The sequence below is a fragment of the Trachinotus anak genome, unplaced genomic scaffold (assembly GCF_046630095.1).
Source record: "Trachinotus anak isolate AG129_WGS33_773 ecotype Australia unplaced genomic scaffold, CSIRO_AGI_Tana_v1 ptg000008l, whole genome shotgun sequence".
NCBI lineage: Eukaryota > Metazoa > Chordata > Actinopteri > Carangiformes > Carangidae > Trachinotus > Trachinotus anak.
Genome location: NW_027273859.1, coordinates 23216773 through 23239260, shown reverse-complemented (window position 1 = coordinate 23239260; position 22488 = coordinate 23216773). Strand labels below are relative to the sequence as shown.

General features: G+C 41.6%; 1 protein-coding gene across 1 annotated transcript; it reads right to left on the bottom strand.

The window, feature by feature from the left end:
* Positions 1 to 1345: 1345 nt before the first annotated feature.
* LOC139624482 (perforin-1-like) lies at positions 1346 to 15768 on the bottom strand. Its single transcript, XM_071483630.1, has 4 exons — positions 10203 to 15768; positions 6130 to 9930; positions 2036 to 5853; positions 1346 to 1735 (listed from the first exon to the last, which is right to left on the bottom strand). The coding sequence occupies exons 3-4, from the start codon at positions 2183 to 2185 to the stop codon at positions 1472 to 1474; spliced, it is 414 nt and encodes a 137-aa protein (XP_071339731.1). The 5' UTR covers positions 2186 to 5853; positions 6130 to 9930; positions 10203 to 15768; the 3' UTR covers positions 1346 to 1471.
* Positions 15769 to 22488: the final 6720 nt, after the last annotated feature.

The following is a 22488-nucleotide window of genomic DNA, read 5'->3' as shown; positions in this document are numbered from 1 at the left end:
ACTCTGTGCAGGCCAGTCAAGTTCATTCACACCAAACTCTCGCATCCATGTATTTATGGACCTTGCTTTGTACACTGGTGCACAGTCATGTTGGAAGAGGAAGGGGCCATCTCCAAACTGTTCCCACAAAGTTGGGAGCATGGAATTGTCCAAACTTTCTTAGTATGCTGAAGCAATAAGAGTTCCTTTCACTGGAAGTAAGGGGCCAAGCCCAGCTCCTGAAAAACAACCCCACACCATAATCCTCCCTCCACCAAACGTTACACTTGGCACAATGCAGTCAGACAAGTACCGTTCTCCTGGCAACCGCCAAACCCAGACTGGTCCATCACATTGCCAGATGGAGAAGCACAATTGTCACTCCAGAGAACCTGTCTCCACTGCTCTAGAGTAAAGTGGCGGCGTGCTTTACACCACTGCATCCAATGCTTTGCATTGCACTTTGGGATGTATGTTCTTGACCTGATGATGTATGTTCTTCACCTGTGGTGGAGGTGATTGGAACACCTGATTTCAAATATTTGGATGGTTGAGTGAATACTTTTGGCAATATAGTGTATATATATATATATATATATATATATATATATATATATATATATATATATATATATATATATATATATATATATATATATATATATATATCTTCTGGCTTTTCTTCAAATGTGATGTGACCTGACTGTTCCCATTTATGTGGACATGTGCGCATTGATGCTGAATAAATCTTTGGAACGTTGGGGCCTGTTATGGTTTGCATGCTGGATTTCTGGTTGAAGTACATTCTTGATTGATGTTTTTTCTTTATGCCATCTTAGGTTCACTCACCAATGTAAAAGATGTGCATTTCTTTTACTGAGGTTGTTTCTGTGGCCTTGAGAATCCTGTTGAGAGGACCTACTTACAACCATGACACAGTAGAGGTATATTAGATAAGTGACCTAATCCAAACCAAGAGATCTGAACGAATGTGTACTTGTTATCTCCTACTAATTTTTTTTTCATCTCTTCACATATAACCTGTAACATCTGGGAGGGGATCTTTGTATGAGTTTATTACTTTAAGTGGCTTATGCACCTAAAGCATTCATTTTATAGTAATTTACCAATACCTTCAATGTGGAAACATTTAAGGGTACATTTGTTTGTTTCTACATGGAGTTTTTAATCTTCTACCCTTTAGTGTGATATCAGAAAATGTTATATTGTGAACTAACATTTATTAATTTACTTTCTGTTGCACATTGGGTGATGTGATTGGTTGCAGGCTTACAGCCACTCCTATTTAAGATGGCTCTTCATTGTTATAAAACCAATAGCCCAGTGAAGGTCTAGCACTCAAATGTTGAAAATAAATTGTTTATTTTAAGTTAGACAGTGTATGGGATTTTTGAATTGCTTCTTCTGCCACCAAACATTTCAAAGACAAAGTGTTTTTTCTTCACTTGTTATTGTCAAGAGCAGGTTACATTTAGTGACACTTGTAAAAGACTTTGACAAAACCGCCGTCCTTCACATCGCACTGTACAGCGTGATAACCTTGACCATCAGATCTCAGTTGTTCCATGCAGGTTCCCAAGTTGTCATCATCACCACGAAGTCCCTCGTCAGCTTCCCAGACGTCGATTCTCATCAAGTCACTGGTGACGCTGTAAAACTGGAACTTCTGCCACCAGCCTGGGTTGGCATTTGAATGAATGACTCTGGTTTTTTGGGTCTCATCACCGATTGTCACCTGTTAGATCAAATCAGGGAAATGTTAATAGTTTTATTTAAAATGATCAGATGGAGAATAACTATGCACTCACAAACACAAGTAATATATTCTTTTATTTTAGTGAAATGGGTGGATGAAATTTAGGCATCAATTTAAATGTGAGCAGCTGTTGAATCATCCCTATGCAAGATTCACAATTCAGTTTTCTTGCCAATGTCAATATACTTACAACATGCACGTTTACAACACATACAATATAGACAAGTAGCGCAATGCATCCACCATTTTATAATTTGAGACAGACAGCCAACAACTCACCAGAACATAGGGATCCGGGTCTTGAAGTCCATCTCCTGTGAGTCCGTGGCCATTTGCCACCCACACGTCCACGGTTTTACCAACACATGAAGCAGCTACAGCCTGGGCTGTTAAAACCACCAGCAGGGAAGCAAACACAGCAAGCTTCATCTTCAGTCTTCAGAGAGTGACAGGTTTGAAATGTCAGACAAGCTTGACGGTTTTATAGAGCTACAGAGATGGAGGGAGGGGCTTCAAACAGGTGACCGTCGTGTCCTCTTGTGTGCGCAAATGTACACATTTGCATGACTCAACATGTCTGTGTCATCACTCACTTAAATGCACAATGAGTCTTCCATAAATGGACAGTTCGATCTCACTTAATAAACCAGTGGTCTGAGGAAAACTCTTAATGTACAGGTAAAATGGTCGTCCTGTGTAATGTGTAATGTGTAATGGAAGTAGAGTGGGTTTACTTTTTTTATCAGGACACACTAAACCCTAACAACCTCAGTTTATTCTCTTTTATTCGGCTATCATTATGATTACTCTCATGTCACAGAGCCATATTGAAATGCTCAAATTACCAACTGTAACAGCTCTCAAAACAAACATTACAAAATACTTGAAGAACAACAATCCCAACTCTCCTGCCTGTGGGCTTCATGCTTTGCATGTTTGTAAAGAGGTTAAAGGTCAGATAAATATCCAGAGGCAAAACTGTACAGAACCTTCAAATTTACCAGTAAAATCCTGATATCAGTTATGAACCAAAGCCAACAAACAGTTGATCAAATGGGCAACTATCCAAACATACTGACACATTCTTTTTCATGTTTGTGATTTAAAGAGATAACTAAGATGAGACGGGGTGAAGGCATCAATAACCCTCTGTCTGTCACCAAATATTAATAAGCTATGATGTACTAGTGGTGACATGGGTGAGAGCCCAATGAGACAGACAGCAGAGATGAGGGCAACAGTGAAACAGCAGAGTCAGAGCCAGCACAGCCCTCAAAGCCCAGGCAAAGCACCAGTGACATGGTAACGTTGATGATGATAAGGCTAGCTTGCTTTTTAGCCATATCAGTCGCAAATGAGGGAGCTAACATTTAAGTAAAGTATGAATGAGACATTAATATGATGGCTTACTGTTTTTTGTTTGATTAGCTCAGATACTACCCATAAGTCAGATCTGGGTTTAATGAAACAAAAACTGCTAAAATGATCAATCTTGGCCTTGTATTTCTCAACCTGCTGCAGCTACTGTCCGGCTGAAGTTAGCCTCTCACTACAACGACTGACGCCACCACTAGCACCAGGAATGGAGTCAGTGATTTTGGGGCCATGGCCCTGTCTTGCTTTATTTTCACCCTTTCTCTCACTGGGAATGTCTGAAAAATGTTCTCTTTAATGAAACTATGACACAATAAAAATGCTGTCCGTACAGCCAGTAGGTTCATATGCTATAATTTATTTGTTGTAATCAAGGGTTCAAATGAGGTAATAACTGCACTTGAAGAGAGCCAGATATAGTAGGTGTTTCTAGTTTTGAGAATATATTTTAATGGCTAATTTCTTGAGCATTAAAATACAAATGCTTTGTCCGGAGAGTGGGCTGACCCAGGACAAAGTCTTGGGCCACTTTTTTGCCCCAGCCCACTCCTAGGCTGTAGTTTCTCTCTTTGATTTTCAAACATGGTAAACTTAGCCATATGGAAATGTCATATTTCTCCTGAGCTATCCACTAAATTAATGTTTCTATGTTATTTAAGCGGATTGCAGAATTAGGTGTGAAACTGTAAACCAAGGGTGTCCAAACTTTTTTCACCGAGGGCCACATATGGAAAATATACAAACAGCTGGGCCCTGTACTGTAAATATTTCAAGCTTGTTATACAGTTGTTTGGCTTGTTAACAGATCAACTAACATTTGTTAGAAAATGTTATCAACATAAAATGACTAAATTTATCAAGTAATTGGGCTTATTAACACATGGATACTGTGTAATATATTTTAACTCCCCTATAAGGGGAACAGCGTTGCGCTGTGGACTGCAGGATGGCTGGCAGGTCGGGAGTCAGTTTGGTGGTTGAGATGCGAAGAACATCACAGAGATGGTTGTCAGTCATTTTGGTCCTCAATATGCTTTTGTTCAGAGCCATCAGAGAAAATGATCTCAGCTGTTGAGCCGAACAGACTCATCATACGTTTTGCGTGGCGTCTCATCAGAGGAAACTTTTCCACGCTCCGGTAGAAGTCAGGTAAGGAGAGAAGCTGATGTTGATTCTTCAGAGAATCATCACACTGCATTTCGATAAGTTCTAATTGCAGACTCTCTTCTACTTCTTCTGCGTCCATCAAGGAGTCGAGAACTACTCGATTTCTTTCTCAACAGAAAAATCTGGGAAGCACTGAGAAAATTTTGCTATGAGAGAGGTGATCACAGACACACATTGCTCCTTTTGATCAGAGAGATCGGCCTTTGGAAAAGCAGATTTGATTTCGGACAATGTGGGGAAGTGCGAAACATTGAAGTTGCGTAACTGGTCAATTTCTGATCTCAGGGAATAAAACCGCTGCAGCACGGAGTGACAACTTAGCCATAGCGTTTCTTTGGTTCTGCCATTTTTGGTCCCCTGTGGCAAAATTCTTCTTTGAGTCACTTTGTTTTATGGAGAAACTGCCTTGTTCAACTCAGTAGCTCCACCTGGTGTTAGAACTAATAAATGCAATACAGTCAAGCCAAGTTTCATGTGTGGGCCATATGCCAGAATTTGCTGTCCACGGGCCGCAGTTGGCCCGCGGGCCGTAGTTTGGACACCCCCGCTGCAAACCATACAAAAAACAAGTGGAAGCAACAGGAGAGGCATCTGAATCATGAGTGACATGTAAGGTTAAAGGTGCACTGACCAATATTTCATCTTAACAAAGGATTAAATGACTGTGTAATGGGAACAGAGGAGCTTGTGGGGACGAACCCACAGAAGGTTGAACCAACTCTGCAGCTCTGCAGTGCATTTTAACTCTATGTGCTTATTAACCCTGCTTCCAGCTGCAGCAGGCAGCTGTTATAAAGCAAAAAGCTCTGAAAGATCCACTTTGCACTTCCAGTGCAGCACCAAATGGAGAGACACAACATTAGAGACTCGCAGGTGAACATAGTGGCGCATTTAGCAGGCAAGAGACAGATTTTTGATTTTATAGTAACAACAACCTGTCATCTCCCCTTCTTTCTAACTAGGTTTCTATTACTATTACTACTATTATCAAAGCGGCAATGTTGATGATCACTAAAACTGCAAAAATCAGTGCAGCCGAGCCAGGTAATTGACCTTGCCTAGCTCCATTTCTCAACTCGGGAAACTAGAGCCAACTACATTTATCTTTCCTTTGTTTTCTTTAGAGCATTTCATTCCTCGTGTAAGTGATCTAACAAACATGAATTCAAGACAAACATGAAGTTTTTCTTTTGATTTTATTAATCATTTATTCATTTATAACAGAATTCCATCTTCCAGTGAAGTTATAATTGCGCAGAATGTACTGTTTCATTCTCAACAGCAGGTTACATTTAGTGACACTTGTAAAAGACTTTGACAAAACCGCCATCCTTCACAACACACTGTACAGTGTGATAACTGCGACCGTCTGACTTCATGGGCTCCATGCAGGTTCCCAGGTGGTCATCATCACCACGGAGTCCCTCGTCAGCTTCCCAGACATCGATTCTCATCAAGTCACTGGTGACGCTGTAAAACTGGAACTTCTGCCACCAGCCTGGGTTGGCATTTGAATGAATGACTCTGGTTTTTTGGGTCTCATCGCCAATTGTCACCTGTTAGATCAAATCAGAGAAATGGTAATTGTTTTCTTTAAAATAATGAGCTGGAGAATGACTATGCACTCACAAACACAAGTGATATATCCTTTTATTTTAGTGAAACTGCAAAGTTTTCATTTGGTCTTCTTGGCAATTTCTAACATCCATATAAAACTAACAACACGTAGGTTTACTACACATACAATAAAGTAGCACACTGCATCAAAAACACTATTGGCCTCCACCATTTTATCTCTGGTTATAATTTGAGACAGACAGCCAACAACTCACCTTAACATAGGGATCCGGGTCTTGAAGTCCATCTCCTGTGAGTCCGTGGCCGTTTGCCACCCACACGTCCACGGTTTTACCAACACATGAAGCAGCTACAGCCTGGGCTGTTAAAACCACCAGCAGGGAAGCAAACACAGCAAGCTTCATCTTCAGTCTTCAGAGAGTGACAGGAGGTTTGAAATGTCAGACAAGCTTGACGGTTTTATAGAGCTACAGAGATGGAGGGAGGGGCTTTAAACAGGTGACCGTTGTGTCCACCTGTGTGCGCAAATGTACACATTTGCATGACTCAACATGTCTGTGTCATCACTCACTTAAATGCACAATGACAAAAAAGTAGGTCTTCCATGACTGGACAGTTGAACCAAACTCAAACCAGTGGTCTGAGAAATGCTATTAATGTTCATGCAGGTAAAATGTTGTCCTTCACTGATGAACAGCTGTATAATGGGAGTAGACTGGGTTGCTCAATTTACTAACTCTTACAGCTTTTAAAACAAAGTTGCAAAGTAGTTCAGAAACAACAATCACCACTCTCCTGCCTTATGACTTTAGGCTTTGCATGTTTGTAAAAAGGTTAAAGGTCAGATAAATATCCAGAGGCCAAACAGCACAGAACCATCAAATTTACATAATAAAATCCTGACATCACTTATCGACCAAAGCCAACAAAGAGCTGATCAAATGGACGTGGTCTCTCTGCTCTTGGTTCCTGCAACTTTCTGAGAATACTGATGCATTGCTTTTCTTGTTAAGATATAGATGAGATGACTGCATTAATAATTCTCTCACCATCACCAAATATTTAATAAGTTAGTGTGAGATTCTTTTCCTTAAATGTAAGAACAGTGTAAAACAGTCCAAGCGTGGCTTGTTCAGCAGAGTACCTCACTCTGTGAGCACTCAACCATGGCATCAGCAGTCATGTTCGCAAATGGTGGCTTTGCTCAGTAACTTACAAATTTCCACACATTAAATGTTTGTTTGACAAAGAAAAAGAGACACCTCCCTCCACCTCTTGGAACATAATTTAATCATTCGTTTTGATATATTTTAAAAATTTCATTATGTTTTAATTATTTTGTTAGGTGCATGCATTTACATATTCATCTATTGACATTAGCATTTAGCTAAAAGCACCCTGTGCAGCCTGATCAGACAAGCGCTCCTTGTCTGATCTAATACTCAATAGCAAGAATGATTATCATCAATACGAAATAGTGTGAGACAGGACTGGTGCTGCTCACCAGCTTCAATCTCTAAGGTCTTAAACCACCATCAACCACCCAAACAATCAGATACTTGGTTTTCTCAGCTAGCACCTGCAGTTTACAAAGATTTTCAGCATTAGTGGTGAATGTATAATAATGCTATTCATAGGAAACTGAGCTGAACAGACAACAATCTGAATAGCTACCTACCTGGAAGACTGGCAAGACAAGTAAACTCTTTAATGTACACTATGTACACAACTAAACGCAAGCAGCAACAGAGGTGCTGCTTTAATCACTGGATGACGAATACCGACAAAGTCACAAGGAGGAATCGGGAGTCCATACCTCGCAGTGTCGATGCAGAGGAACTCGGTAGATAAACCACATCTAGAGGATGTGGAACCTAGAAAATGTACCTGAAGATGCCCATGAGGCCACAGAACATATGGTTTTTGAGGGCACTCTCTTAGGGGCCACCCATGAGGTGGTTGGGAAGGCAAGCAAGCTGGGCCACAAAAGGCACTGCCCTCTGAGCAGCGGGGTGCTGAGGCCCACGGTAGCCACTGATGTAAGATGGGGAAATAGGGCATGGTTGGTCGGTTGGTGATGGTAGGGAAAGGGCTTGGGGGAAGTAGAGGAACCCATTTGCCTGCCAGGAAGGGCCATTTCCCTGTAGACCTAAGAGCTATCATTTGATCCTCCCAGGCTGGATAGCATGATCTAGTGCCTCTATAGCTGCTGAACTGAACAGCTTCCCCAGTTTCAATGGGACCTGCAGAGGGTCCTCTTCCATGCCTCTTGCAGGTCCTCTTGGCCTGCATCTAAAAGAGGTGCTAAAAGGCATGTCCAGCTGCAGACAACCTAGGGCCATGTGGATGACAGCCCACGTCATCCAAGGAACTTCTTTCCAAAGAGCGAGAGCCTGGCTCCAAAACATGGGACCCCCTTCTCCAGGTCATTGTTAAAGAGGGTGGCAAAGGTTGCCACTGAGACGACGTCTTCCTCTGGTAATGACTCAGGCATGGGCGGAACAGATGTCTCTGGATCCTCTGAACACCATGATACAGGGTCAGGAGAAGAGATTTAATTTGGGTCAGCTTGGCTGATACCTGCTCCACCTGAGTAGAGAGCCTTCCCTTCTCAGATCAAGCCCTCTTTCTGGAAGGGGCATTTGCAGCTGCCTCAACCTGTTTATGCCTGAGATGGATAGGTTGAGCTGGAGGCAACTGGTCTGTGGAGGGGAGACTCTCTTCACCAAGTGATTGCTCCACCTTGGCCAGCCTGACAGCCTGCAATGCCCGAGGGATGAAACTGAAATTCATGCAAGGGTGCTCTGAGAGGCTCTCCCTCAGGTGCTCGAGGATAAGACAAGATGGGCAAAGATCATAGCCATCAACTGGCTGAAGAGGGGCCATACAGGTACTACAGTAATGGGGAGTCAATATAGTGGTAATTTGTGTAAACCCCCACAAGACACACTATATGTACACTGGGACAGGGGGTGAAAACACTACCTAGACCATAAAAGCTGTCATCAGCAATCAATGAGACCAAGTCAGCGATCCACTAAATTCATGTTTGTATGTTATTTCAGTGGATTGCAGAAGTTTGAGAGGCATCTGAATCATGGGTGACATGTAAGGTTAAAGCTGCACTGACCAATATTTCATCTTAACAAAGGATTAAATGACTGTGTAATGGGAACAGAGGAGCTTGTGGGGATGAACCCACAGAAAGTTGACCCTACTCTGCAGCTCTGCAGTGCATTTTAACTCTATGTGCTTATTAACCCTGCTTCCAGCTGCAGCAGGCAGCTGTTATAAAGTAAAAAGCTCTGAAAAATCCACTCTGCACTTCCGGTGCAGCACCAAATGGAGAGACACAACATTAGAGACTAGCAGGTGAACATAGTGGTGCATTTAGCAGGCAAGAGACAGATTTTTGATTTTATAGTAACAACAACCTGTCATCTCCCCTTCTTTCTAACTAGGTTTCTATTACTATTACTACTATTATCAAAGCGGCAATGTTGATGATCACTAAAACTGCAAAAATCAGTGCAGCCGAGCCAGGTAATTGACCTTGCCTAGCTCCATTTCTCAACTCGGGAAACTAGAGCCAACTACATTTATCTTTCCTTTGTTTTCTTTAGAGCATTTCATTCCTTGTGTAAGTGATCTAACAAACATGAATTCAAGACAAATATGAAGTTTTTCTTTTGATTTTATTAATCATTTATTCATTTATAACAGAATTCCATCTTCCAGTGAAGTTATAATTGCGCAGAATGTACTGTTTCATTCTCAACAGCAGGTTACATTTAGTGACACTTGTAAAAGACTTTGACAAAACCGCCATCCTTCACAACACACTGTACAGTGTGATAACTGCGACCGTCTGACTTCATGGGCTCCATGCAGGTTCCCAGGTGGTCATCATCACCACGGAGTCCCTCGTCAGCTTCCCAGACATCGATTCTCATCAAGTCACTGGTGACGCTGTAAAACTGGAACTTCTGCCACCAGCCTGGGTTGGCATTTGAATGAATGACTCTGGTTTTTTCGGTCTCATCGCCAATTGTTACCTGTTAGATCAAATGAGGGAAATGTTAACTGTTGTTAATGATCAGATGGAGAATAACTATGCACTCACAAACACAAGTGATATATCCTTTTATTTTAGTGAAATTACAAAGTTTTCAATTCAGTTTTCTTGCCAATTTCTAACATCCATACACAACTGACAACACGTAGGTTTACTACACATACAATAAAGTAGCACGCTGCATCAAAAACACTATTGGCCTCCACCATTTTATCTCTGGTTATAATTTGAGACAGACAGCCAACAACTCACCTTAACATAGGGATCCGGGTCTTGAAGTCCATCTCCTGTGAGTCCGTGGCCGTTTGCCACCCACACGTCCACGGTTTTACCAACACATGAAGCAGCTACAGCCTGGGCTGTTAAAACCACCAGCAGGGAAGCAAACACAGCAAGCTTCATCTTCAGTCTTCAGAGAGTGACAGGAGGTTTGAAATGTCAGACAAGCTTGACGGTTTTATAGAGCTACAGAGATGGAGGGAGGGGCTTCAGACAGGTGACCGTCCTGTCCACCTGTGTGCGCAAATGTACACATTTGCATGACTCAACATGTCTGTGTCATCACTCACTTAAATGCACAATAGGAAAAACCTCAGTCTTTCATAAATGGACAGATGAACCAAACTTGATAAAACAGTGGTCTGAGAAATGCTATTAATGTTCATGCAGCTAAAAAGTTGTCCTTCACTGATGCATAGCTGTATAATGGGAGTAGAGTGGGTTTACTGTTTTTATGAGGACACACTAAACCCTAACAACCTCAGTTCATTCTCTTTTATTAGGCTATCATTATGATTACTCTCATGTGACGGTGAAATATTGCAATGCTCAAATTACCAACTGTAACAGCCAAAACAAAGTTACAAAACAGTTGAGGAACACCAGTGAAAGCTCTGCTGCCTTAGGACCTCAGGCTTTGCATGTTTGTTAAACTAACAGGTTTGATAAATATCAAGGCAAAATGAAACAAAAATCCCGACATCAGTTATGAACTAAAGCCAACAAAGAGTTAATCAGATGGTCAAATATCTGAACATGCAGACGCATCCTCTCTCTTGATTGCGATGTAAAGCAGTAACTACAGTGAGATGAGGTAAAGGCATCAACAATCCTCTCTATGTCACCAAACAAACTGAGGAGTTATGAATGTCAGATAGTTTCCCCTAAACGTAAGAAAAATGCAAGACAGATCAAGACAAAACATGGCTGGATAAGTGCAGATCATTCACTGTTGAGGAAGGTACTTCACACTGTGAACACTCAGCCCTGGAGGCATCAACAGTCATATTTGCATAGGGTTTTAGTCAACAACTTGGGGGGGGGGGGGGGGGGGCTAATCCCAGAAAAAGAGTGATCAACAAAATCTACATACGATTACTTCAGATATCATTATGATGGGCCTTATTTAAATAATTCATATATGACTGGATGGTTTAATGTATAAGAACAAGTTTACCAGTAGCAAGCTGTCAGATAAATGCTATCTCTGATATGTTTCACAAATCATTATGTTGTTTTTGAGGTGTGTTCCTTGTATCGTTGAATATTTACTTTTTAAACTATTTCATATTTACAGATGGAATTATGTACAGTATATCCATTATGTATACCTGCAAAGGAGGTGGGAAGGTTGGGGCATGTTGACAATGATGGGAAAAGTGCTTTAAGCACATTTTGGAAGTACCTGCAGGCTGCCTGTGTACATCTCTGGCAGCTGGGGATCAGCCGTGGTCCCCAGGCAGTTCCCTATTTTACCTAATGGTCAAGTCCACACCTGTTTTCAGTGAAGGAACCCATAAAAAACAGCCTCCTCAACACAATGTTCAAGTATACAAATGATGTTGACAACTATTTGTACATCATGTTTTTTAATAATGTATTTTTAATCCAGCAAACCAGAACCAGACTGCTTCATAATACAGTGTACAGACTGGATTGGTCCCCCACTATCGTTGATTGGCTGAATGCAGGTTCCCAAGAAGTCATGATCACTGTGATATATCCCCTATCGGCCTCCCAGATGTCTATTCTAAAGACATCACTGGTGACCCTGTAAAATTAGTACCAAAGTGGGTTGGAGTGTTCACAGACGATTCTGCCTGTTTTGATGACACGACCAATTTGCACCAAAGCTCAATCAACTTAGAGAATCAATTATTCTATTACATGGAGAGCAACTATCCATTTACAAACAAGTCAGGGAATAAATTAACACAGAACTGTCAAAAAGACCTGGTTTAAAATAGAATATAGTGTATTTCCAAAAGCACTTCCATATATTGGGTTAAGAGCAGCAGTGTGTCTGTTCTGTGCCTTTATGAAGAATGTATGTTCACCATAACCAATGCTCCGAATTGCCACGGGGGAGAAGTAACCCCCAGTGTACAAAGCACTGGGATTTGAAACCCTGCATCACACAAAAAAAGGAACACAGCTAAAAGTGAACATGACTTTTGATTTTTACCACAGTAAGGAAAGATGAAAAAAAATCCTGTCCCGGAAGAGAGGGGACATGCTGAGTGATGTTGGAGGAAAGAAAAGGGAAGAGGCATGACGAGGGAAAAAAAAGAGCCAGATTGATTGACATTTTGTCTTCTCTGTTTCAGCAAGTAAGGAGTGGAATCAATGGTCTCGCTTGGCTAGTCATGGTAAAAATTCATCCCCTCTCCCTCTCTCTCGATCTTTTCATCTGTCTGTGTCTAAAACAGATCTTCACATTCACACATATTCTCTCTCTCTCTCACATAAATTCCCCCTTTTTTGTTTTTTAAACACTCCAACCCCACCCTCCATGTTTCTTCCTCCTGTCCTCCCAATCTTTATTTTCATCATGGTTCATGCTGGAGTTGAAGCTGTCAAGTAAAATTCTAATCTTCACAGCTTCATGAGCGTACAAAATATCAAATTAAAAAGCAACTGTAAAACCAAAAAAATAAATAATTGTGACCAAAATAAAACACAATAAACAAACACACATGCAAATAACACAAAGGATGCTGAGCAAGCTAAAAGAAAAATGTAAACTTTGTGCAAACACTCTTCCTGGTATGGGTGCCTCAGGACAGGGAGAAGCACTTCTGTTCTGTTACTTTTGGCCTGAGGTCATTTGTACATGGTCCATTTGCTTTGTGTTAATGTTTGTTTGTTTTTTTGTGTACAAACATGAGGTTTTGTCAGTAGACTATTTGCAGAATTCAAATTGTAGTTACGCAAGCTATGCATGCAGGGCTTTAGATGGGAATATCACACAAACCTCTTCAACATGTGTAGTCTGGTTACGTGTGAATTTCAGAGGGAACACAGTGAGACACACAAGTGGTCTCAAAACCAAAGTAGCCCAACCAAGGCTAGAAACAGCAAAAGCACATTGGGCTATACTGAATTTCTTCAGTTACTTCATTAAAGTGGGTCTTTTGCACTCCGTATGCTTATTAATAACTATACAGTAAATGTCTGTGTATTAATACACATCCTTACAGAGAGAGAGAGGTAAAGAGGGTAAGTGAGGCGACAGATAAAGCAAGAGACTGAGAGAAACTGAAAAACACAGCTGTAAAGAAACAGTGAGCGTGTGAAAACATGATGTGGACAAACCAACAGGGAGCGGAAGGAGAAAAAGTGAGGTGTCCCCTCAACAGCCATCTAACCCCTGACCTTTGTAACGAGCTGCTGAGTGTCTAAACGTCACTCAGGTAACGAGTTATGGCCCCGTTGACACTAAATGGCAGTCAATAGACAGATAGATGGCCCACTGGGAATGGATGAAGTCAATGGGCAGTGAGATTGTGAAGTCCATATTGCATTAATGGGAGCAATACAATATACTAAATGGTATTTAGCAGACACTTTCATCCAAAATGACTTGAAGTATCACATTGAGTGCTTTTATTTTTAGAAAGGGCGGCCCCGTTGAAAATCTGTGTCTCTTCTGCCAAAAGCTTCTGGGAGTTAGAGTTATTACCACGATTCAGTGGTCAGATACTAGGAATTAGTCACAGTTTGTGAGCAACATTAACAACTGATGAACACAATTTTACATTTACATTTTGATGCTGCAGTTTTCTAACCTTGAATTTATCTATTCAAAGAAAACCAATCTAATACTGTGTGATGCTAACAAGTGCACAACACAGTGCACATAATATATATTATCTGATTATTTGCTCAGTTCACCTTAAGATAGTCAGTGTGGGATGAGGATTCCCACTTCAGCAAGGGGAGGTCCATTAAATGCTTCACCGCTGAAATGTAAAAACCACAGCTTGAACTGGATATGGATGTCACAGACCCACAAATTCCGCCATCAGAAAAAGTGTAGGGGTAGGGGGCTTCTGAATCCAATTAACTATCCAACTGACACTTCTGATGTTGTATATTGGCACCTTAAATCCAAGAGAAACAGGACATACAATATCAATTGTTCTTTATTGCTAAGTAAAAAAAAAAAAAAAAAAGACGTATACACTGCTTAAAATGTCACTGTAAGAGTTCAGCAAAGAGCAATGTTTTAGTAATAACAGATTTAGTTTAGTCGACTTTTATGTATCTTAAAAAAAAACAGTTAAAATTTTATTGTTAAATGAAGTTTGTTGCTCGTTGTTGTTTTGAACGTTCAGTGGTACTGTGTACACTGCGTGATGTTGTTTCATTCCCTTGAAATGAAATTCCCACAGGACAATACATGGCTTTGTAAAGTACTTTTGTATAACATCCTGCCAATAACCATGGGATCAGGCTGACCTCATCTAGTCCAGGCTCATGGGGTTTAGAAGCAATCCCCAGGGGGTTAGAAAGAAATCAATGGTAAATTAAAATCAATGCTTCTTTTGCTAGAACTTTTTGTTGCAGTCACGCTTTCAATATAGTGAAGGCGCAAAGATGAAGGTCACATGTTTTGTGTCTGTCTAAAGGAAAGAGGAGGCTGTAGTGATGTGTAACACGTGCTGAGAAAGGCGATGTGAACTCTGTAGCTTTAAGAATCATTGAAAACTAGCTTCATTCGAGAAATCTACTCTGCTGTCATCCTTTGCCTGAAATCGACATTTGTGAAATAGGACCTCTTTTTTCAGGCATACCACCAAAAAACTAAGGCACTGCCGTGTTTGATGAAAAGGTTGGAAAATTAAGAAAACAGTGTTGAAAACAAGGAGGATCTAGAGATTATTTAAGTGGGCTAGTTGCTAGCTTAAGCCTTTAACCAAAGAATAAGTGTTTTTTCCTAAGTGTTAGTCATCAGTCACAGAATTTCCTTTTAGCTTCCTTTTGGTCTCCACCAGCTATTGAGGGGAATATCTACCTCTTGCTCTCCTGCCTTCCTGGCACCGAAAATCAATGTAATGTCAAAAAAGACCTTTGACTCTAACCACTAACATCGGACTGATGTTCAATTTTGGTTGGAAATATAAATCGGGTTGACGTCAAAACCCAACATTCTCTAACTGACATTGTGATGTTCTGCCGATGTTAAGCAGAGGTTGGGTTTTGCTCACGACTAGAAATTCACATCAATATCAATGTCCTGACATTGAATTTTGGTCACCTGACATCACAACCTACATTCAACCAAATACCGGCATCTAATGATGCTCAGTGCTGGCAGCTTCACCAGTTCAGAAGCTGGTCACTAACTTTGACTGCATGGCGTTTGGTGTTGGGCAGGTAGTGTAGTGAGATGATCTCCTCATCATTTTCAGGCTGTTGGTGCTGGAAACCACATTGGTGGGAGCTGTTAGTCTGAAATAAAACAGTAAATTTGTGGACCATAAGGTGATTAGCTCATTTTAGCATAATGACTAGCAGCAGGGGGAATCAGCTAGCCTGAATCAGAATCAGAATCAGAATCAGAATCAGTTTTATTGCCAAGTATGTTTTCACATACAAGGAATTTTTTCTGGTGATTGGTGCAATTGATCAGCAACAGTGGGGCTCTCTAGCCTTGTTGATGAGGCTAATAGCAGATGGGAAGAAGCTATTTTTGTGGCGAGAGGTTTTGGTCCTGAAGGACCGCAGCCTCCTGCCAGAGGGGAGTGTCTCAAAGAGTTTGTGTCCAGGGTGGGAGGAGTCAGCTACAATCTTCCCTGCACGCCTCAGAGTCCTTGAGGTGTACAGGTCCTGGAGGGACGGAAGATTGCAGCCAATCACCTTCTCAGCAGAGTGGATGATACGCTGCAGTCTGTTATTGTCCCTCTCCGTGGCAGCAGCGTACCAGATGGTGATGGAGGAGGTGAGGATGGACTCGATGATGGAGGTGTAGAAGTTCACCATCATAGTCCTTGGCAGGTTGAACTTCTTCAATTGCCTCAGGAAATACATCCTCTGCTGAGCTTTTTTGATGAGGGAGCTGATGTTTAGCTCCCATTTGAGATCCTGTGTGATGGTGGTTCCCAAGAAGCGAAAATGCTCCACGGTAGCCACGGGGGAGTCACACAGGGTGATGGGGGTGGGTGGGGCTGGGCTCTTCCTGAAGTCCACTATCATTTCCACTGTCTTCAGAGCGTTTAGCTCTAGGTTGTTCTGCCTGCACCAGGTCACCAGACGCTCAGTCTCCCACCTGTAGGCAGACTCATCGCCATCAGAGATGAGTCCAATGAGAGTGGTGTCGTCTGCAAACTTCAGGAGCTTGACAGACTGATGGCTGGAGGTGCAGGTGTTGGTGTACAGGGAGAAGAGCAGAGGAGAAAGAACGCAGCCTTGCGGGGATCCAGTGCTGATGGTCTGGGAGTCAGACACGTGCTTTCCTAGCTTCACGTGCTGCCTCCTGTCAGACAGGAAGTCGGTGATCCACCTGCAGGCGGAGTCAGGCACGCTCAGCTGGGAGAGCTTGTCCTGCAGCAGAGCCGGGATGATGGTGTTGAAGGCAGAGCTGAAGTCCACAAACAGGATCCTGGCATAGGTCCCTGAGGAGTCCAGGTGCTGGAGGATGAAGTGGAGAGCCATGTTGACGGCGTCGTCTACAGACCTGTTGGCTCTGTAGGCGAACTGCAGGGGGTCCAGGAGTGGGTCAGTGATGGATTTGAGATGGGACAGGACAAGACGCTCAAATGATTTCATGACCACAGAGGTCAGGGCAATGGGTCTATAGTCATTTAGTCCTGTGGGCCTTGGTTTTTTGGGGACAGGGATGATGGTGGAGGATTTGAAGCAGGCTGGCACGTGATCTCTACAAAATTAAAAATACACTTTTAAAAAGCACTTTTAAAGCTCCATAATTGACATGCTGCATGTTGTTAATTTAACTGGTACACAGAGAAATGTTAAAAAAAAAAATAAAAAAAAGTTGTGTTCTCGCTGTGATGTTGCTAGGCAACCAAGAAATACTCTGAAATGCTTTACAACTTTAAATCATTTTAGAGTCCTGAGGAGGTAACATTTGTGTAGCATTACTGTATTTTCTACTTTCCTTGTTAATTGTTTTATGCCCCTTGGCTTTATCTTGTAGGTCAGCGACCACCTGACCTACAATATGCAGGAAGGAAACACGTTAAAAAGCTAATGTTTCCTTTCTTTTTTTTTTTTTTTAAATCTCAGATTGAACTGGTGTAATCATGCATCCACAGCTCTCTCCTGCACCACCTTCTCTAAATGTCCACTCTCGCTGTATCTCAAAAACATTCTGAGAGTCGACTGAACGAGCAGACCTCCTAGTTTGACCCTGGTAAGTTTGAGGTGGCCCATGTGCCAAGAAGGGATAAAAGGCTCTAAGAGCTGTCAAGGCAGGAGGCCAAAGACATCAGTAACAGATGTGAGAGAATAATGCGGCGTAATGCTGGCCAGTGAAATGACAGCAGTTTACTGTTAAGTGCCATGATCTTTGATAAGGCACTTAAGACTGGGCTGTTTCCTCAAATCTTCCTGAGAAAGACTTAACCCTCACTAAGTGTTTAGGACTGAAAATCTAAAAGCTTTACATAATGATGTGTGGGTTCAATCACATTACTCTACATTACCTGGCTGTGCAGAGTCATTTTAATGTGACAGCATTTATCCTTCTACTTATGTTTGTCTTTAACACAAATTCACCACATTTACAAAACAGTTGTGGGAATGGTATCTTCCGAGGGCCCCAACAGCAAAGCAAAGCCTCAGAGACTAAAGCAGGTGTAATTCTGAATTTTTCTTATTGTTAACAAATCCCATGAAAAGCCCATCACGAACAATGTGTGAGGCCAACTCTCTAGAGTTTCAACCTTGTCTGCTCTGTCTGCTGCTCTGAGCCCCAAGCTCCTTCATTTTGACTGAATACGCTCTTTAAATAACGATCACAATTATATATCTTTATTTTTTCAAAGTCTAAGTAGTTTCCAATAACAGATTGTACTTTATTAAATTATTTTTAGCAAATGTTAGACAAACAGGAGTAAATATTTCATTTGAAGGGGACTATTTTCAGCCCCAGATTAACACACATGTGGCCCACCAGAGAGTATTTACAGCACCTCGGCAAAGGGTATGTGGCACTGACTTGCAATAAACTACAGTGCAGATGGTAATCATAATGAAGAAATATGTCATCCAATGCAACAGTTTGTGTGTGTGTGTGTGTGTGTGTGTGTGTTTGTGTGTGTGTCTGTAGTATTTTGATAACAGTGGAGCTCTATGGCACAGGGGAATAAGCTATATCAGACTTTGGCTGCGCAGACTTTAAAATACTGGGTATCTTTAGGGTACTTGTTGACAACGAAAAAAATGTCGAGTAACACCAGCTTTAATCTTTAATGTTAGTTTAACATGATGTGATCAAAAATTAGAAACCCCACATGTTAGAGTGCCCTGGCTTGGTGCAAGCCCATACTGTGTATGTCATGTTCTGCACTTCCTCACACGACAGATGTGTGTCAATTCAGGGGCCGCACGACAAGGCTGTCCCATTTCCAAGGCTCCTTCAAACACGGCAGAGAAAACGTGGCCCTTCGATTCCCAGACAATGAAGGGCCCAAGGGCAGATCCTTCGCAATCCAACCCAACCCAAAATTCACTGTGCGCCAGTGATGAATCAGTTTTCAAAAAGAGAATATGGTGGACCCCACGGATAAAACAGTGGCCAAGGATAGATAGGAAATCCTTCGTAGACCAGACTGTCTCATTTCAGTGCTGCCTTCGCAGTCTACGCGGTGTTCAGAGGCCATGACTTCATGGAGACAGCTAATGTGTTGCCATGGAACACAGGTTCTGGTGTAAAAATGTCTTGCACACTAAATTGCCTTGACAGATTTAGATTTTCCACTTATGTGTGAAAAACAATTTTGCACTCCATCCTCCTGCTCTGGCTTCCATCTCTCTGCAACAGTTCTTTATTCCAACTCCTCTCCTGCCTTTGCTGTTTCCTGCCTCATCACCTCAACAGCCTCCTCCTGCTGCTTCCTCTGTTTCATCCGCCCTCCTCTCCTCATCTGTTTCCACCTCTCTCTGTCCTCCTCCACTCCTTCCTCCCAGCTGCCTGCCGACTTCTTACCCTATTTCTGATTGTTAGCCGGCTTCAGAGCCAAGGGTGGATCTACAGGAATCAAAGGTGTCAGGACGTGGCAGATCTTTTCAGTACCACAATACACAGAGGACATTGTGTGGTCATGCCAAAATCAATCTGACTTCCATTCATCACCTGAGCCTGTCTGTACAGGGCTTTGGAGATGTCTTGTCTGTCTAAGATGTCTGTTTGAAGGTCTCCAATTTTTTTTTTTTGTTTGTAACAATTTGTCTTAAAGCATTGGCATTTTTCTGAAATACACAGTCCAAAGCTTAAAGGAATATTCCACAGAGTCACCGAAGTATTGGTCAATACACTACTTCTAGCTGAGCTTCAGAGCTATGAGGAGATGACAGTGCAACATGGAAGAAGCATGTTGAAGAGAAAGTATGAGTGACGGAGAAGTGGACTGTTTTCAGAAGTTTCGATGGACTACAGCGGCAATTGAATCCTGTTTTGGCTGCTGTTTACTCTAACAAAATAAGATTTCTTTGTGTTTTTAGCCACAGTAGTTCAACAGGAAGATAACTGCAGAACTGAAGCCCTTTATTATAAGGTCGGACTTGTGCTGGTTAATTAAGTGATAAAAAAATTTAAAATTAAAAAAATATTGAATTCAAAACTGTTATCAGTTTTAGCAAGTAACTAATACAGATTACTGAGCCAAACTTTATAATAAACAACCACTTGTTCAGTTATAAATGTTTTTCATAAAGGTTTCTCACCCTCTAACAGGTCACCAGCAAAGGTAAGTGCTTCAACTGTGATTTTAAATCTTAACTGGCATTAATAAATAATCCATCAAGTATGCAGTTGTAAATGTTTATAAGTTTAGATGTTGATCCAAATGCTTTTTAAGCACTTTTCCAAGAGGTCAAAGGTCAAAGGGTCTGTTAGAATCACCCTCCTAATCAACCAGAGCTAAAAGTGTCATCCTGAAGGAGGATCCGCCCTTTCAAAGCCTTTCAAACCAAAAGTTTCTAAAGTATTCGAAAATGATTTAATAAAACAAAAGAAAATAATACATTTGGATTTCTAAACCTTTTATACAAAGCCACCTTATTAGAAAGCTGTACAAACATTGCTTAATCATTAAGTATTCTGAGAATGGATGGAGAAAAGAGTAAAAAGATACTGAAACTGACGTGCAAAGAAAATGTCACTAAGTGTTTGTGGAACTGAAAGATAAACTGTGCATGAAAAGAGTCACACAATATCAGTGTCAAAGACATACAGAGAATGGGGCAGTGTGGGTGACTACGAATAAGCCACCATTAGAACAACTTCATTCTTAAGTGAGAAAGACACAAAGCAAAAAAAAAAAGAATGAAGATTGAATTAGTGAGACAGGTGGAGGAGTGCAGGGAGAAGTGGCATTGAGTGCTGCTATAACTTCTAAGAGGTGTGATAAGAACGCCTCGGGGTGCTACAAAGAGAAGGGATGAGGCATCGAGTGAATCCTTCTCATGCTATCTCTCTCCCTCCTCCCCCTCATTTCGCCCCCGTCGCTCCTCCAGTCAGTGGATACATTCCTCTGAAGGTTGACAAATGCGGCTTGTGTAAAGTTATCTCTGCAGTGAAAAAAAAAAGTTATCGCTGCTGCAGCAGCAGGTGTCTCTGAGGCCCCCATCGTAGCAGATCCATAGGTCCCACTCCCCTCTCTGCCTCCCCCTCTCTGCTTTCCGATCATCATCTCATTGCCTCTTTTAAATATCGTCGACAGTTTATCTGATAACGGCAGAATTTCCCAGATGGGTTTCCAAACTACTCAGTGTAGAAATGTCTTCACAGTTTTCCATCTTATCCTGACTTTACAGTGTTGAACCTCACCTGAAGGTCAAATTAAAGAGGAAAAAAGTAACAAGGTGTGGGTTCCTATTTTGTTCGTTCTCACACAACAGACGTTCCAGCCAATGATTTAAACTATCCAGTGATCTACAGGTGGCGGTAATGTGGCATGAAGTGCAGCGATGCGCCAGCAAAGGCAGGAAATGAGAACACTGCAAGCAAGTAAACATTAGGGCAGCACCCTTAACTCATCAATCGAGAAGGCTTTAGTCGAATCTCATTTTGTTTAGCTACGTGTACAAAGTGGAAAGCAGGGTAACAGCATGGCAGGCTAAAAACTCTGACTCAAAGTCGGTCTCGAAATCATCTAACGACAAAAACTAACTGATAATGTTTATTGTGGAATTTTGATTTTTATGGCACCTACATGCTGTTAAAATACATTTTATCAAATATTATTGCTGCACCTTAAATTATACTTTGTATCTGCATCTGTGATTGACAGACCATGATGAACAAAACACACATGGTAGCGGCTCTGGTGTTAAAATCTGTTGATCTTTCATTTCCCATGAACTACTGTGATAAACTGTCATGTAAATTGAAAAAACTATTTATTAAAAAAAGAAAGCAGTGGACTTCTTCTTTCCTTTCCCCTTGCCTATACCTCTACTACTCCACTTTGTTCCACTTTCCTGTGTGTTTTCTCCCAACTCCCCCTCCTCCTCCTCTCCAACCTCTTTCTACTTTCCAACACGGATAAAGAGGAAATGATGGCGTCATCATTATTCAGAGGGCCACACACACACACACACACTCACTGTGGCCCACATACACACTCACATTCAATGATTAACGGCAACAAAAGAGCCTTTTGCTGTATGGAGATGGTTATCTTTTGATGCATTAATCTCTCTCTACACTGCTCTGTGTCCCTCCTTCAAACATAAGGGGAAGAGGAATCACTTTTCTGTCTCTGGAGTCGAGGTATGAAATAGGGAAGACAAAGGCAGCTTATATTTAATACAAGTATAGAGAGAATTTTAAATGATGCATTCAAAGCTCGCCCAACTTTAAATGGAGGTACAATAAGAAGACATAAAGATTGTGAGCTGCTTCCTTTGTAGTTTTATCTCTGCAAAGAGGGTGGAAGATTCAACAGAATAGATATTAGGTTTTAAGGTTCAAAGGCAGTGGGCAGGTAATGACAGAACCACCTTGAAACTTGACAGATGCATATCAAACTCCTTAATTATACTCTCTCCATGGCAGCACTGTAAATGACTG

Excerpts from the sequence above, each read along its gene's own strand:
- LOC139624482 (XM_071483630.1), bottom strand. The coding sequence starts at position 2,185 with ATGAAGCTTGCTGTGTTTGCTTCCCTGCTGGTGGTTTTAACAGCCCAG. Across the intron at positions 1,736-2,035 it reads ACCCGGATCCCTATGTTCTG|GTGACAATCGGTGATGAGAC; the intron begins GTGAGTTGTTGG and ends TTGATCTAACAG.